Source organism: Thamnophis sirtalis, unplaced genomic scaffold (genome assembly GCF_051295495.1).
Source record: "Thamnophis sirtalis isolate CommonGarterSnake01/CBP01778 unplaced genomic scaffold, rThaSir2_p1.2 scaffold_1, whole genome shotgun sequence".
Taxonomy (NCBI): Eukaryota; Metazoa; Chordata; class Lepidosauria; order Squamata; family Natricidae; genus Thamnophis; species Thamnophis sirtalis.
This window is the reverse complement of record NW_028261381.1, coordinates 61,643,975-61,661,237: the sequence shown is the minus strand read 5'-3', so window position 1 is coordinate 61,661,237 and position 17,263 is coordinate 61,643,975. Positions and strand designations below refer to the sequence as shown.

The 17,263-nt window shown below is 43.6% G+C and overlaps 1 protein-coding gene across 3 annotated transcripts in view; it reads left to right on the top strand.

The window, feature by feature from the left end:
• Window positions 1–17,263, top strand: part of PRKAG3 (protein kinase AMP-activated non-catalytic subunit gamma 3) — a 28,949-nt gene that overhangs the window by 8,859 nt on the left and 2,827 nt on the right. Inside the window, exons 5-13 of one of the 3 annotated variants that reach the window (XR_015696392.1) lie at window positions 60–118; window positions 1,991–2,036; window positions 2,677–2,731; window positions 5,205–5,331; window positions 5,780–5,945; window positions 12,843–12,880; window positions 13,704–13,850; window positions 14,876–15,056; window positions 15,180–15,332. Coding sequence is in view for 1 of the 3 variants with exons in the window: in XM_087713145.1 (XP_087569271.1) it covers window positions 60–118; window positions 1,991–2,036; window positions 2,677–2,731; window positions 5,205–5,331; window positions 5,780–5,945; window positions 12,843–12,880; window positions 13,704–13,850; window positions 14,876–14,969 (732 nt within the window). In the remaining 2 variants the exon portion in view is untranslated. The remainder of the gene's footprint in view (window positions 1–59; window positions 119–1,990; window positions 2,037–2,676; window positions 2,732–5,204; window positions 5,332–5,779; window positions 5,946–12,842; window positions 12,881–13,703; window positions 13,851–14,875; window positions 15,057–15,179; window positions 15,333–17,263) is intronic. The other 2 variants (XR_015696393.1, XM_087713145.1) reach the window with 2 other exon arrangements.

Below are 17,263 nucleotides of genomic sequence, written 5' to 3'. Positions count from 1 at the left end.
TGCAAACTCTGGGTGTGTATAAATGCCATTCATTCTTTCTTTTATTTCCTCTCCTGCAGGTATGCTGACCATCACTGATTTTATTAATATCTTACATCGCTATTATCGATCTCCTCTGGTGAGTTTTCCAGTACCTTAACATCTTCTCAAATCTGGAGCAAAATGGCTTTAGACAGTTTCGTTCAGGGGACTGGAGAGAAGAAGAGAGGAAGCAAATTGGGAGCATCACCCAAAATTAAGTTGCAGGCATGAGCTGTTCCAGATTTGGGATTCTAAGAGTTGAGCCTTTCAGCTGGAAAAATGGGTAGGTGAACAACGAAAGTTTTAAAATGGAAACCAAGAATGTGGACACACCACAAATTGTTTTTCATTGGCCTGTGAGCAACCTTTAAAATAAATATTAATTGACATGGTAAATGCAACTGAAATATTAGTGTGTTTAAAAATAAACATTTTAGAAAAATCTGAAGTGTCCCTAAACACTTTAGAAGCAGAAATTGGAAGAAAATTTTATAATTATATAACACATGTCTACTCAACATATTTAGTGAGAGTCAACATATTTTGTCTTTTCATATCAACTAGCCATAGAGCCATTTCTAAAAGCAATGTAAAGTTACACTGTTGGGTTCTCATTCAAGGGAACAATAAGAGACTTTTTAAGGTTATCCAATTCATCTCACTTCCATATGCAAGAAGCCAATACTGAGAAGTGCACATTGAATGGCTGGCTTTAAAAAATGAGGGTCTATCTTGTTCACAAACAATGTGTTTTAAGTAATGCATACTTTTGAGGAGTTTAATATTTATGCTTTAAATATTCTGAAATACATATTTTAAAATTTGAAATCTTTTGGTCATACCACTTGAAGCAACAGAAAGCAAATGCACATTATGAGACAGCCATCAAATATTTGGCACTCAAAAGCATATTTTTATTATGTCTTTTTCAATCTTTTTCATTTCGAAGTTTCCCACAAAGTGTTAGGCTGAAACCCAGGTCATATAGAGCAGAGAATGTGATTTCTTTGGAATAGTTATAGTTATAGGTTCCAGCCAGCTCTGTCCTAATTCAGAGCCTCCACAAAATTCTATTCCCATTTTGTTTCTACTGAGTTCCCACCAAATGTCATGGGTTTTTATTAGCCACAAGTAATCTGATTTACCACAGGTTCACTAAAAATATAATAAGCACTGTAAATTAGGAAAGTGTATTTGCTTTTGAATCTTCCTTCAATGGCTGGGGAAGTTTTTATATAAAAATATAAAACAAAGATGGTTTACCAACAAGAACTGTAAAATCTGAATATCTTCATCTTTTTTATATATTAGTAACTTACTAGTGAATAACAAGTCTGTCTTCAAATTAAGCCTTGCTTCAATCGTTGTTCACGCCAATGTCAGCATTTTTGGAGCTGGAAAACAAAACCTTGGAAATGCTCCTTCTCACTATCATTCAGTTTCTTGTCCTGTAGAATTGTGAAATAAGTCTAAAGTTTAGCAAAGGTGCTTCCCATTACAGATAATTCTTCTTGCTGTAATTTTCTTCACAGTCTACCCCAAAACTACAAAGCCACTGAGTTTTTTTAAAATCACATTTTAAAAATTATGTAGCTCAGAACCCTGCATGAACTCTTATTTACCTTGTCTAGAAAGATCATCTAAATTCTGGTGAAATATTTGAAAGATACATCTACCTGTGTTTTTCCCATACTAAACAGTAGGTAAGCTCTGAGTCCTCCCCCCTCAAGCTTTGGAAAGTATTTAGAATAAGAGAGTTGGAAGGGACCTTGAAGGTCTTCTAGTCCAACCTGCTTAGGCAGGAAACCCTACACCACTTCAGACAAATGGATATGCAACATCTTGTTAAAAACGTCCAATGTTGGAGCATTCACAACTTCTGGAGACAAGTAGTGATAGTAGTAGTGATTGTAACCTCACACAATCAGCAATGGTATCTGTCCTATTCTCTACTATTACTTTGTTCCAGGTCCAGATATATGAGATTGAGGGGCACAAAATTGAAACTTGGAGAGGTAAGTGGCATATCCTTCAGACAAATTGAATATTATAAATGCAGTTTAACTTTTTTTTAAACATTAGTTAACATCATCACATACGGTATGTAAATGTTATATTTATGTCCATTTACATGCATTACTATTAGATTAAAACCATTCTTTAAATTCAGTTTTATATTGTCCAATATTTTTTTACTAAGCAAATGGTAGGTATTATTTGACTATGTACTGATGATGATTATTCGTTCTGTTTTCACCGGCTCAAGGTTGACTTAGTCTTCCATTCTTCTGAGGTTGGTAAAATGAGGATCCAGATTGTTGGGGGCAATATGCTGACTCTTTAAACCACTTAGAGAGGGCTATAAAGCACTGTGAAGCAGTATATAAGCCTAAGTACTATTGCTATGTTTCATTCTATACCTACACCCTTCTTTCACTTTTTCTATGCTGGCGTTACAGTCTTGTTTTTGTTATAAGCTACTGCTGCTGGTCTGTTATTATCCTAAATTGTTTTTTGAAATATATAGAAATTCTAATGCAGATAAACTAAGGCAATCTGGCAAATTCAGCTTGTATTGTTGATAGAATAGAATCTGCTCTTATTATATCATCAACTGCATTTGTATGCTATCCTTCTGTCTCCCTTTCTCTCCAGAGGTGTATTTGCAGGGTTCCTTCAAGCCTTTGGTGCACATTTCTCCAAACCACAGGTAAGTCCAGCATTTCCCACATAGGCAAGAGCAGGAAAACATTCCTTTTTTTGTAAGAGAGTTGCCAACTTTCATTTCCACCATCTCAGGGGTGAAATTCAGCAGGTTCTGACCAGTTCTGGAGAACCGGTAATGGAAATTTTGAGAAGTTTGGAGAATCAGCAAATACCACCTCTGGCTGGCCCCAGAGTGGGGTGTGAATGGAGATTGTGCAATATCCTTCCCCCAGGAGTGGGGAGAGAATGGAGATTTTGCAGTATCCTTCCCCTGCCATGCCTACCAAGCCTTGCCCACAGAACCTATAGTAAAAAAAAATGAATTTCACCACTGCACCATCTGAAGCAAAAAAAACTTCACTCTGCCACAAAGCACAAAACCCTTGTCATTTTGTGGCTGCTGTCAAAGAGAAATCAGAGAGAAGTCTGATAAAGTGGGATATCTGACCCTCCCCCCACCCCCAGGAGAGCCAGAGATACCCTAGTGGAATCTCAGATAATTTTATCAGCTGATAAGAGGCAGAAAAAACATTGATGCTTTGCCAATCATCTCTTAACCAAAAAAACACTTACCGGTATTTCTGCCTAGTTGAAGTCCTTGACCGCAGCTGGAACCAGAATTTCCAATGCTGAGCAAGGTAATCGTTAAATGAATTTCACCCAGATTTTTTATGATATTTTTTGCCACAGTTATTAAGTGGATCATGTAGTTATTAAGTAAATCTGATCTCCCCTGTTAACTTTGCTTGTTGGAAGCCAGCCCATGGATGATGCAACCTTATAAATACATGCCGGTTGTTAAGTAGCCAAATTTTGATGATGTGGCCATGGGGATGCTGTGACAGTCAACAGTACGAAGGGCAGTCATATGTCACTTTTTTCACAGCAGTTGCAACTCCGAACGGTTGTTAAAAATGAATGGTTGCTGTACTCCAAGCCTCTTTCCATAACAGAGAAATAACTCTGCTATATTCCTTCACATATTCCTTCCATTTTGAAGCAAGCTTGTCCATGCTCCTGAATGCCCTGGAGGAGACTTAGACTTAGAGCTTAGAATAACTTTATTGTTACTTTGAATGTACACTAATCAGCATACATTAAAATGAAATTATGTTGCATATAACTCATCAGGGGTGGGATTCAAAGGTTTTAGCAACCGGTTCTCTGCCCAGTTGCTGGGAGGCTGTGGCCATGGTGTGTGTGGCCTCTTGCACCATGGCGGGCGGGGCGTTTTTGCCCTCCCCGGGTTTTGGAGGCTTTCCTTGAGCCTCTGGTTGGGCAAAAATGTCTTCCCCGGGCTTCGGAGGCCCTCCAGAGACCAGAAACAGGCTCGTTCCTGGACTTCCGGAAAGTCCGTTGTTCACCCTCCCAGAGTCTTCACATGGACCCTGCACTTACCTGGCATCCAAAACTGGCCGCATAGAGACTCCAGGGAGGGGTGGGAAGGGGCAGGCGGGACCAGCCAGTCCTTGCAACTACTGGTTTGGCAAACCAGATGTAAAATTAGCATCCAGTTAACCCGAGCCAGTCCGAACTGGCTGAATTCCACCCCTGGTCTCCACCTCTAATATAAACATAAACATGACGGGATAAATAAATTAATACAAAATTATGCATGTGCCCACATACAGGGCGGGGCATAACCTTTTCCTAGGGGGTCACAGCAACACTTGTAATAACAACACAAATAATTCATACACCATTCGAAAGCCCATCAAAAACTGAGTTTATTGACACGATTTAATAGTCAGTATGACCACCATTAGCCCTTCGAACAGCATTCAAACGAGGTGGATAAGAACACAACAAATCTTCAAACAGTTCCGTTCGATTTTCCAGATTTTTCAACACAGTTTCCAAATTCATTCTCAAAGTTTCAACCGAAACAAATTTAACATTTAATAGCTCATTCAATTCAGTTTTTTATGGGCTTTAAAATGAGGTGTCGCGGAAGTTGTAAACTGCTGTCGATCTTGCTGTGACCCCCTAGGAAAAGGTTATGCCCCGCCCTGAAAATCGAACGGAACTGTTTGAAGATTTGTTGTGTTCTTATCCACCTCGTTTGAATGCTGTTCGAAGGGCTAATGGTGGTCATACTGACTATTAAATCGTGTCAATAAACTCAGTTTTTGATGGGCTTTCGAATGGTGTATGAATTATTTGTGTTGTTATTACAAGTGTTGCTGTGACCCCCTAGGAAAAGGTTATGCCCCGCCCTGTATGTTATATGACACAGAGAAACAACACAGTCTAGTTCAGATGTATATACATATGGCGAGAGAAACGAATCTTGTGAGTTTACCAGACGGATGGAATAGGGAAAAAAGCTGTTACAGAATCTGCAAGTCTTGCTAGAAATACTTACCGAAACCTCCTCCCAGAGGGGAGCAAAAGAAACAGCAACAGACAAGGTTTCCAAGTCCATCCCTAGGAACATCACAAGGCCTTTTCATGTCTCTCCTTTCTCCCTCTCCTAGCCTCTTTGATGCAGTTTATTCCTTGATTAAGAATAAGATCCACCGGCTGCCTGTGATTGATCCCATCTCGGGGAACGCCCTGCACATCCTGACCCACAAGCGTATCCTCAAATTTCTGCATATCTTTGTGAGTGCTGGGAAGGCCTAGGAGGTCCGGAGTGCTGCTGCAGTGTGATGACTCTACTGAATTGTTTCCTTAAGGGTTTGTTTGTCCACCTGCACTGGAAACGCTCACAGTGCTTTTAAAAAGTTGAGAGAAAAGTTTATCTTGGGTTGAGCTCAAACATTTTTTGAGTAGTTCGGAGAACCGGCAAATACCACCTCTGGCTGGCCCCATCCCCATCTATTCTCTGCCTCCTGAGTCCCAGCTGATAAGTCTAAGTATAATTTTTTATTGTCATTATACTTAAATACAACAAAATTGATCAGGAGGGAATGGGGATTTTGCAGTAACCATCCCCTGCCACACCCACCAAGCCATGCCCACAGAATCGGTAGAAAAAAAACCTGAATTTCACCACTGCTCTGTTGTGAGCAAAGAAGGATGGAATAATCCTCTCTTTTTCTCCTTGCAGGGAGCCATGCTTCCAAAGCCACGCTTCCTGCAGAAAAACATCCATGAACTGGGCATTGGTACTTTTCGTGACATTGCTATAGTGATAGACTCAGCTCCTGTCTATACAGCTCTGGAGATTTTTGTGGACCGCAGAGTCTCGGCATTGCCTGTGGTTAATGAAAAAGGTGAGAGGGAAATCCCTGGCTGCTTATCCCATCTTTGCTGTGCTACCTGAATCCTGACCAGCTTTCTTACATGTTCAAGCACAGCTAGTGCAGCTCTTCCTTTTTACAGAATCATACAATTGAAAGGTCCCTCAGAGGAAATCTAGTACAAATCTCTCTTAAAACATTTCAGACGGATGGCCTCTAATAAGGGAAATATTTCACCTCATCAGGCATTCTATGACAACACTTACTAGGGTTATTAGGAAGCAATTCCTTCTAACTACCGTAACCTGATTTGTTTCCAGAGTGAGGTGTGGGAGGAGTAACCAATGGGTATTAGCCCAGCCCTTTTGCCCTGGAGTCTGAGGATAATCTTTTGAGGCCACACCTCTGATCCTCCTCTTGCTCTCCCAGATTAACCTCAGACTTCAGCCCAGAAGGAGTGTTTCCTGACTCTCCCTCACTAGGAAGTCTAGGGTTTTTTTGTGTTAGCCTTTTCTTTCAGCATTTTTTCCCTTACCAAGAAGCATCATCACGGCATCTCTCCTCAAACGCGCTCTGCGCTGCTAGCGAAAGCCTTGGTGCCTGGCTAGCACGCGCATGCTCCCCAGGGTAGTCTACTCAATTCCAGGGGTAGTCTACCATAGGTTCAAGATGGCTTCCTTGAAATCCATCTTGGAAGGCATCTGACAGGGCAATTTCATGGCGTCCATCGACCTCACGGAGGCCTATCTCCACATCAGAATCGCCCTGGAACATCGCAGGTTCCTTAGGTTCTCCCATGAGGGAATTCACTTCCAATATAGGGCCCTTCCCTTTGGGCTAGCCTCAGCCCCCAGGACCTTTACCAAAGTGTTGGCTGCAGCCGCGGGTCACCTGCGTTCCCTACCAGTCCGTCTGTTTTGCTATCTAGATGACATCCTAGTCCTAGCCAGGTCCCCAGCCATGGCCAGGCAGGATCTGGGGACCATCATCAACACCCTCAGGTCCCTGGGGTTCTCTATCAACTTAGAGAAGAGCCAGCTGGTCCCATCTACCAGGCTCCAGCACCTCGGATTTATTATAGATTTGGTGTCTGGGGAGGTGTTCCTTCCCCAGGAGCGAAAGGACAGCATTGCGCAGCTGATTCATGAAGTTTGTAAATTACGCTCTGTCTCTATAGTTCTTCTTTCCAGGCTCCTTGGGAAATTCATTTCTTGTATAGGGATCGTGCCTTGGGCTCGCTTACACGCCAGGGAGCTGCAGTGGTTCCTGCTTCCATACCAGAGGGCGGGGACGAGCGATGCCAGATTCAAGATCCGAGTGTCGCCCCAGGTGCTGCTCTCATTCCATTGATGGCTGACCCCAGCACTGAACAAGGGATCCCTCTTCAAGGAGCCAGCGAGGAAGGTACTCACAACGGACGCGAGCCTGTTCGGCTGGGGAGCACACCTGGAAGCTCAGATAGCCCAGGGTCACTGGACTCCAACAGATCTGCGCAACAACATCAACTGGTTGGAGCTCAGGGCCATCCATCTGGCCCTACGACACTTCAAGACCACGGTTACCGGTCACCATGTCCTGACGGACAACGTGGCAGCCAAAGCCCACATGAACAGGCAAGGGGGCACCCACTCCAAGGCCCTTCGCGATGAGGCCCTCCGGTTAGGAAACTGGACAGAGAGACATCTCCAGTCCATCAGAGCGAAACACATCTCTGGGACGGAGAACCAGCAAGCGGATTGGCTCAGCAGGGAGACGGTCAACAACGGAGAGTGGCAGCTCGATTCCAGCGTCTTCCCGTGTATCTGCGAAAGGTTCGGAGAACCGACGGTGGATCTCTTCGCAACCCCAGCGAATGCCAGGCTGCCAAACTTCGTAGCGAGGTTCCCTTCCAGAGGAGCCATGGACACGGACGCCCTCCGCTGCAGATGGCCACCAGGTCTACTTTACACCTTCCCCTCATTCCCGGGGTTCTGAGGAGGCTCATGTCAGAAGAGACAGAGATGATTCTAGTGGCTCCCTTCTGGCCACGCTGCCCCTGGCTAGCAGACCTGGTGGAGTTGTCCTCAGCTCCCCATTGGAGGATCCCCCCGGGGGAAGTATCTCTACACCAGGGGTCTCTGGAGCATCCAGATCCGGAGTGGCTCCATCTGACCGCCTGGCGATTGAGCGGGAGCAGCTAAGAGGGGCCCAATTTTCCTCTAAGGTCATTAGGACCGTCGAGGCATCCAGGAGGCAATCTACCACCCGCATGCCTCCTGGGTGGCCTTTACTGACTGGTGTAAAGCAAGCGACATTCAACCTGCCTTGGCCTCGGTTCCTCAGGTCCTGGACTTCCTACAGGAAGGTCTGGAGAAGGGCCTCACCCCCAGTACTCTTAGGAGACAGGTCTCGGCCCTTTCCACCATACTGGGGGGGCACGTGGACGCTCCACCCTTAGCCCAACATCCGGTCCTCAGGCGCTTCCTCAAGGGAGCGGCGAATCTGAAACCCCCAGTGGTCCATCAATTCCCTACCTGGGACCTACCCACAGTCCTCCAGGCATTGACGGAGGCACCGTTCGAACCCTTGAGGGAAGTTTCCCTTCAATTTCTGACCCTTAAGGTTGTATTCCTGGTTGCCATCACCTCGGCCAGGAGAGTTCCTGAGATCAACGCTCTCTCCAGCAGAGCGGACCTCTGCACCTTCCTAGAGAACCAGGTCATCCTCAGAATGGACCCCGTGTTCATGCCCAAGGTCAATTCCCCCTTCCACAGGGCTCTAGAGATAGTCCTGCCGGACTTCTGTCCACAGCCCTCCAGGGATAGGGAAAGATCTTGGCACAGGTTGGACGTCAGAAGAGCCTTGCGCATCTACCTAAAGCGCACGGCTCCCTTTAGAAGCCCTCTTCGTGTCATATCAACCGTCCAACAGAGGCGCTAAGGCGCTAAGGTTTCCCTGGCCATCATCAGCAGGTGGATCAGGGCGGCCATTTCACAGGCCTACGAGGCACGGGGAATTCAGGTTCCAGAGAGCATCACAGTGCACTCCACCAGAAGTGCGGCCACCTCAGCAGCCTGGGCCACCCAGACTCCCATAGAGGAGATCTGCCGGGCCGCCGCCTGGGCGTCTCCTTTACCATTCATTAGGCATTACTGTCTAGATGCCTCCGCCTCCGCGGAGGCAGCCTTTGGTAGGAGGGTTCTGCAGGGAGTCCTAGACTCTCGAGGGGCTCAGGCCCATTGATCCCTCCCTAGGACATCTAGCTTTGGTATGTCCCATGTGTTACTCCTCCCACGCCTCACTTTGGAAACTGGCAGTTGGTCTTACCTGAACTGCATGTTTAAGAGAAGGTGTGGGAGGAGTCACTTCCCCCCCTTGCTTAGGAAGCCCCGTGCCAGGTGCCTGAGTTAGCTCAGTGGTCAGTCAGGGCCAATAAGAAGGATATGTCCTTGCGTTGTTCTGTTGTTCTTTCCTTCCAGGGCTCTGCTACGACCATCGGTTAATCTGGGAGAGCAAGAGGGGGAATCAGAGGTGTGGCCTCAAAAGATTATCCTCAAACTCCAGGGCAAAAGGGCTGGGTTAATACCCATCGGTTACTCCTCTCACACCTTCTCTTAAACATGCAGTTCAGGTAAGACCAACTGCCATTCATCCCTATGGTTTTGATGCATTGGTGCTATTCCTGCCCGCTGGAGTGGCAAATACAAAACCTACTCCTGTGATGGCGAACCTATGGCATGCATGCCCAAAGTAGCACACAAAGCCATGTTGCTCGGCACACGTGGCCCTGCCTGTTTGACTTGCGGGTCTCTGGTGTACATGGTCACATGATGATCAGCTGTCCTTTGTGTGCGTCGCAGTGCTGAAAACTGGTATGTGCATGTGCACTGGCCAGCTGATTGCCGGGTCATATGCACACCAGAACCCAGAAGTTCGCTTTTTTTGGAGCGTGATCCCTTCACACAAGTCGCAGTGTCAAAACCGGCCTGCGCATGAGCACCAGCCAGCTGATTGTAGGGCGTGCAGGCATGCTAGAACCCGGTTCTGCTTTTCCAGAGCATGGTCCCGATGAGTGGGTGCACAGGCGTGCACACAACATTTCCATGTGACCTTTTGGGCACTCAGTGCCAAAAAGATGCGCCATCATTGACCTACTTCCTCCTCTGTATTTGGAAGTCAGATATCACATCTCCTTGATTTTCTCTAAATGTATCCACTTTCTTTAAATGGCCCCACAGGACTTACTTTCCACTCTTGCCCTTCTCTGAACATGTTGGAGTTTGTTGATGTCCGTTTAGAGTGCGGTGCTTCAAACTGGAGATGATACTCCAAGTGGGGTCTGCCTAAAGCAGAGTAGAATAGAACAATTCTGGAATAGAAGATTACAGTTAGCACTTCTGCAGTTACCCCCCCACTAGTTACCCAGAATCTATTTGAACTTGGAGGTTTCTACCCCTAAATGAGAAAAGTAACTATAGGTACATCATGAAATTATGTAAACCGACCAGTGGTGGGTTTCAAATTTTTTTAGAACCTCTTCTGTAGGTGTGGCCTGCTTTGTGGGAGTGGCTTGCTGGCCATGTGACTGGGTGGGCGTGGCCAACTTGTAAAATGTGGTGAAACTCACTTAACAACACTCTTGCTTAGCAACCAAAATGTTGGCTCAGAAACTCTGGCATTTGAACCACGCAAGTCTTAAAGCTATCAAGTTACAAGACCCTTGCACCTCTAACCCTTTAGAGAAAAAAAACCCAGGGGTGTTCAAACTTGACAGCTTTAAGACTTGTGGACTTCAACTCCCAGAATTCCTCCTCTCGCGCTTAATCTTGATGATGTGCGGACGGCTGGGGGGAGGGAGCTGGAACCGATTCTAAACGGCACTGTGAATTTGTGGAACCTCTTCTATAGAAGAGGTTAGAACTGGCGGGAACCCACCCCTGAAACTGACCCAACTTAGTTCCCTCTGAAGGTGCTAAGTACACATCCTGTCATTACCAAGTGGGTGATTCTCATCATGGCTAAGGTCTGTAACTCTTTGAGGAAGGTGTTCACGTTCAGCTCATAGAAGCTCCTTAGCCATATTCCCCAAGATGCTCTGAGCTGTCGTAATCCAAGATAACTATGATGGTCAGTTCTCCAGCCATCCAGAGTTATCCATTAGGAACTCGAATGGTTTCCTCTTTTTGCTGTCTCCACAGTTATGACAGGTTTACATTTGAATTAATTGTCATAATTATAAGGCTTAGCTTGCCATTATTTTATTATCGCACATGGCAAAGTCTGCATGCTTGCTACAATCTATTTTTGTGTTCCAGGTCCTCTTCCCTCTTTTCCTCCTCCTTTCACTACAATGTTATGTTGCATTTCTGGAGCTCTCCAATTTGTTGCGGATTTATATTTGGGCTGCTCTCCCTTTATATTTATCTCCCAATTTTCTCGCATTTCATTATCCTTTTGCTTCCTATATGTCTGATGATGCTGCCTTCAGGATATCCAGTTGTAGACTAAATTGCTACAAGGAAGGGTGCTAAAGTTTGATGCTAATTCACAGCATAAATGAGAGCCAGTTTGGCCTAGTGGTTAAAGTACCTGGATAGAAAGAAGGAGATCTTGAGCTCAAGTCCTGCCTTGGCCATGAAAGTTAGCTGGGTGACTTTGGACCAGTCACTTTCTCTTAGCCCAATCCACCTTGCAAGGTTGTTATTGTAGGAGGAAGATATGTTTGCTGCCTTGAATTATGTGTAAAAAATAATAACAGCATGTACAAATAAATAAAAATAAAAAACTCTATGCATCTCTATTTAAAACGAGTCCAGTTAGTTACCACATTTTTCGAAGTATAAGACGCACCAAGTTTTTAAAGAGGCAAATTAGAAAAAAAGTTTTTGCACTCTGCAAACCTCCCAAAACCAGCCCGTTTTTCGTGAAAATGGGCCTGTTTTTGTTTTTTAAAAGAGGCATGAATAGTCTTTAGGAGGCTTGTAGAGTGCTGCTGGGGGGGGGGGCAAAACTGAGCAAAAATGGCCCATTTTTTGCAAATACGGGCCCGTTTTTTGTCAAAAAAGGGCATGGATAGCCTTTAGAAGACTTATAGAGTGCTCCTGGGGGCTGGGGGTGGGCAAAATTGAGCAAAAAAGGCCTGTTTTTCCTCTCATTTCTGCCCTCCCCAGCCCCCAGGAGCTCTCTGAAAGCCTCCTAAAAGCTAAGCATGACCATTTTGGTGAAGGGGCTTCAGGAGGCCAAAAATTCTGCATTCAGTGTATAAGATGCACCCAGATTTTCAGCCTCTTTTTTGAGGGAAGAAAAGTGCGTCTAATACTCCGAAAAATGTGGGTAGTTTATTTTATTGATTGGCCCATGGGCCGTATCAAAAGAGTCTAGTTAGTTCAGTAGGCCTTTTCAGCTACATGACTGCAGTCTTAGTCTGGATATAGGCTTATCACTTTAAGATAGAACAATGTTTTGGCACTTTTAACACCATGAAAAATAAATTGGCCCCTGGAAATGCTGACATTATCAGGTAAATAGAGGAGATTTTTTGTCATTTCATGATGGTATTGCAACCCCCCCCCCAACATTTTGGATGATTGTGTTTAATAAGATGCATAGTGATAATTAATGAACATGCAAGTTAATCCTGTTTTAAATTAATCCTTAACTCTGTTAAGAGTTACTAAGATCCTATTTGGCAAATACTAAAAAAGGAATTTCCTTCATAAAATATAGAGATAACTTTTGGTTAAGTTGGTAATGTTAATTTTCCATTCTTAGCTTCAAGCTGTAAGACAGGCCTAGAAATTCATGATTAAATTGTGAAAGCATGTTCATTGTCAGGTTCCTTGAAGGAAAATCTGTTAATCTTTTCTGTGGTAACTTTCATGCATTGGAAGATTTAATTCGCTACACCTGGAGAGATTCCTGAACAGCTGTTCCCTTCTGTTTCTTATGTAGGAACGGTGGTTGGCCTCTATTCCCGCTTTGATGTGATTGTAAGTATGGGCAGTTATTCTTCCAGGTTCAGATGGTCTGATAAACAGAAACACGGTATTTCCCCTAAAGGAAGTCATTCCCAGATTTAAGATTTGCCCCATCTCCAGCTATAGAGTAGATTAAAAACAAAACTCTACCATTATTTTTTTTTGCAGAAAAAAAATCCCCTTAAAATAACTCTTATTTTAAAGATAAATTATTTGGGAACAAAATTTTTGGATAAATACACTAAGAAGGACTAATCTAGTAACAGTTCACATACAAAATAAAATCTGTATGTTAATGTGATGAGGAAACAGCAATTCTTAACTAATGGTAGGAGAAAGGTATATGTCATTTACCTTTAAGTCAGGAAATAGCATCTAACTCCTGAATTTCAGAGAAGCAGTGTAAGAACAATGCCTCCATCTGAGGCTTCTAATTCTACAGTGATCTAGATGAATAATCCTTTTACTAGGGTAGTTTTGTTTCCATAGAATATTTGTTATACAGCGACTGGTTCACTTATCACAGAGCAGAGCATATTGTTTTTAGTTTGATTGTGGCTTATCATGTTGAATGAACTGAGCCATTGAAGTCCTAAAACTGTCAGGTGTGTTATAAGCCAGATAGTTTATGTAATAAACTAAGCAAACCATGGCTCAATGTGACATATGAGTGTACCATGAATTAGTGTGTCAATATGGGATGATTGTGCTAAGGCCTTGCTTCAAAGATTTTGAAGTGTCTCTCAGCTTAATAGTGTGTGTTCACGGTGGCCATAATGCAGTAAGGCCCTACTCCCTCTCCTCCAAACTCCTTCTCTCCATTTGCTATCCATAGCATTTGGCTGCTCAGAAGTCTTACAACAACCTGGACATTAGTGTGGGGGAAGCCCTGAAACAGCGCTCGGTCTGCCTAGAAGGGGTCCTTACATGCCATCCCTATGAAACTCTAGAAGACATCATTGATCGCATTGTCAAAGAGCAGGTATGGCTCCAGGATCGTAGTTAACAGTGGGCAATGGGTTGGGTAAATTCACGTCCTTCCTTCTCTAGATTCCTCAATATGTGTGCGTCCTTCAGATCCAAAGCCTTTTGCCTACTAGATCATGGCTAATCTACAGTTGCAAAAAAAAGTATGTGAACCCCTTGGGATTACATGGAGTTTTGCATGAATTGGTCATAACACACAGGTGTGTGTTTTTAAAGGGCAGGACAGCTGTCAGCAACACATCCAATATCATCACACTGATTGGAGTCAAGGTTGGCTCACTCCTGACTCCAATTAGCTCTTGGAGAAGTCATTAGGCTAGGGGCTCACATACTTTTTCCTCCCTGCACTGTGAATGTTTACATGTTATGTTCAATTAAACCATGGCAACATCTAATGTTTGTGTAGTATTATGTTCAGCAGACTGTGTTTTTCTATTGTTGTGACTTAGATGACGTTCAGAGCACATTTTATGACCAATTCATGCAAAACTCCACGTAATCCCAAAGGGGTTTACATACTTTTTCTTGCAACTGTATGGTTTTAATCCAACCATCCTGCCACCTGTCCCCTGACCTTTAGTGACAGCTGTTCCAGGAGTAATCTAGGCTCACCTAGTCTGTTTCATATGGAAAAGACCATGACCACAAACAATAGACAAATTGATGGGTGTTTCAGGAACTCCTTCACATAGGGACAAAGTTCTTTTTTAAACAGTGTGATTGGTAACCCTACAACTTGGTTTAAAATAGAGCCCACACTTTCTTTTAGCCCAGTGCATTGACTCTTTTCCAGGTCATTGGAGATGACAGTGATGCAATAGGGCCTACCTAAGGCTCCACCATGTGTATTTGTATATACTTTCCCCCTACTTTTCGCACAGAGTGCTCCAATTCCTAAACAGACTGTGCTAAACACTGTAATTTCACTTCTGTGAATGGCATCTTTTCTGTCTGGTATCTAAAACTCTTTACCCTCCTATTTCTTTTGCCATGATGGTGTTCGGCTCACTCATTGAGTAGGTCCATCGCCTGGTTCTGGTGGATAAGAAGAACACTCCACGGGGGATCGTGTCCCTCTCTGACATTCTCCAAGCCTTGGTGCTCACACCCGCAGGTATCGATGCCCTAAAATCTTAGCTGGTCGACGCTCCATCCTTCTTCCATTTGTACCCTCCAATTCCTCCACTTCTCTCCAGCTCAGGTAGGCCCCAAGCCTTGGCCTCTCCTGCCTGTTTCCAGCTGCTGCTGCTCATTTTTTTAAACTTGCTGCTGGGTTTCTCATGTCCATCTGATCAAGCCAGGTCTGTATTTCTACTCCATCTAGCACCGTTCTCCTGGCTTGGAAGGAAGGCCGGTGCACTGCAGTGGAGTTATAGGAGCAAAGTAGAATTTTTTGTGGGGAGGGCACAGCATGGATTCAAAAAGACTGAATCGCATCTTCTAAGTTTATGATAATGGAAGGACTCCAAAATTAAACGTAAGCGTTTTTTAAGTTTGGTTGCTTTTCTTTTAGCCTTGTGGATTTTCTTGTAGTCATTTTCTGATTGCACTAATGCACATTGAGAGGCAGGGATTTGTAGCAAATGAGATAATTAAGGGTTTCAGATCGTTCTGAAGGCAACAATCCAAGCAGCATGTATCAGGAAAAGTTGTTTTGTGTGTGAGGGAGGAGGAGGGAGGAGGATGTGTGTAAAGTTGTGTGTGTGTGAGAGGGAGAAGGAGGAGGATGTGCGTGTGAGAGAGAATGAGAGAGAGAGGGTGAGAGGGTGTGAGATTTCTTTATTTCTATCTAGTACTATTGGTAACAAATTACCATAGTTGCATATTCTCTTAGGAAAGCTGCATCATTTTAGTTATAAGGGTTTTCATGAGAATTTGACTATGTGGAGATTATATATATATATATATATAAAACCTGCCCCACCTGAAAGCCATTTCTTGCCTTGTTCCACTGTGCTTGATTTTGAATGAGCCTGACTGAGCCTGTGACTTTGATTTCTTGCTGCTGCCACCAAACCAAGGCTAGAGATATTTGTGCCCATCTGTATCTGTGTGCTCAGCTGGCTGGCATAGATTTGAATACACAATTTGTCTATTAGTAGCAATCTATATATATAAAAGCCAAATACCACTCATGCATCATCACAAAATCTCCAGAACCGTAAAGCCTACAAACTTGAAATTTGGCATGTATGTTCCTCTTGACTTCTAGGTGCTTGCTAAGAAAGGATTTTTGAAATGACCATCAGATCATTAGCTCTGATGCTAAGGAGTTAGACATTCTACTCTCCCTCCCCACCTGAAAAATGCTCTGATGCTAAGGAGTTAGACTGAGGGAGAGAAGGGAATAAGATAAGAGAGGCCTCTGTGGGGCAAACCTGAGGGAGAGAAGGGGAGAGGAGAGACTGATTGCAACTACTCATTAATTTTCAGGCTGCAAGTGTTGATTTATTAAGCCCTATCACATAGTTTCTCATAACACAGATATGTTAATTTTGCTGGAATGACATTAAAGCAGAACCAAGTCAGTTTGCTCAGTTCCGCTTCATTTTAAACCCAAAATTCCACCTTTCAGAACCTGGAATGAAAGATAAATCCCCTATACTTAAATTCCTGGAAGTTGTAATTAATACTGTAATAGTGACTTAAACTTTTTATTTGTGAATACGAATATATTTTATTTATTCTAAACAAAGTTGGGTATAAACTAATTTAAATGTGAACCAATTTAGGTGTGAAGAAAATTTTTTGTCTTGCTGCAGCTATTAGTCAGAAACTCTTGCCAGTCCACTGCAAATCATCCAATAACCTATAAATACTTTCCCCAATCTTCCTTCTATCTGCTCCTGCTTTATTATGAATTAGCAATCTATTGTAAGCAGACCTGCTTGTATTGCAAGCCTGCTTGTATTTTGTTCCTTCTTACCTACTTAATTAGGGAGGAGCCTATCCAAGCCTCTTCCAAATTCCATCTTGCTTCTCAGGATTTAAAGAATGTTTCAGTCCTCTTTGCTTACACAGAAGTTATTGCCTATTTCCCTTGAGGGCATCTTCCTGACTCGTACACTCTATAAAAATTGTTTGCTCTTGCAGTGTATTGATTTTAGAACATTAAAAATCCAAGATCATTATCCTCCTGTGACTTAAATATCAAAAAAGAACTTCCTAACGAGCTGATCAGCAAAACAGATTATTTTTAAATGGGGAAGGGGCATATATGTATTTGAGGCTACTGTTGTAGTAGACAGACCTGCATTCTCTCTCGGAATGTCAGCTCTGTCAGTACTTCTCAGAAAAACAACTACGGGTAGGATCTGTCCGGTGGGACATGCACTGTTTCTCAGAAGCTTCATGTAACTTCAGTAGCCAAAAAGCAGCAAAGGGATGGCTCATTTCCCACTAGATAAT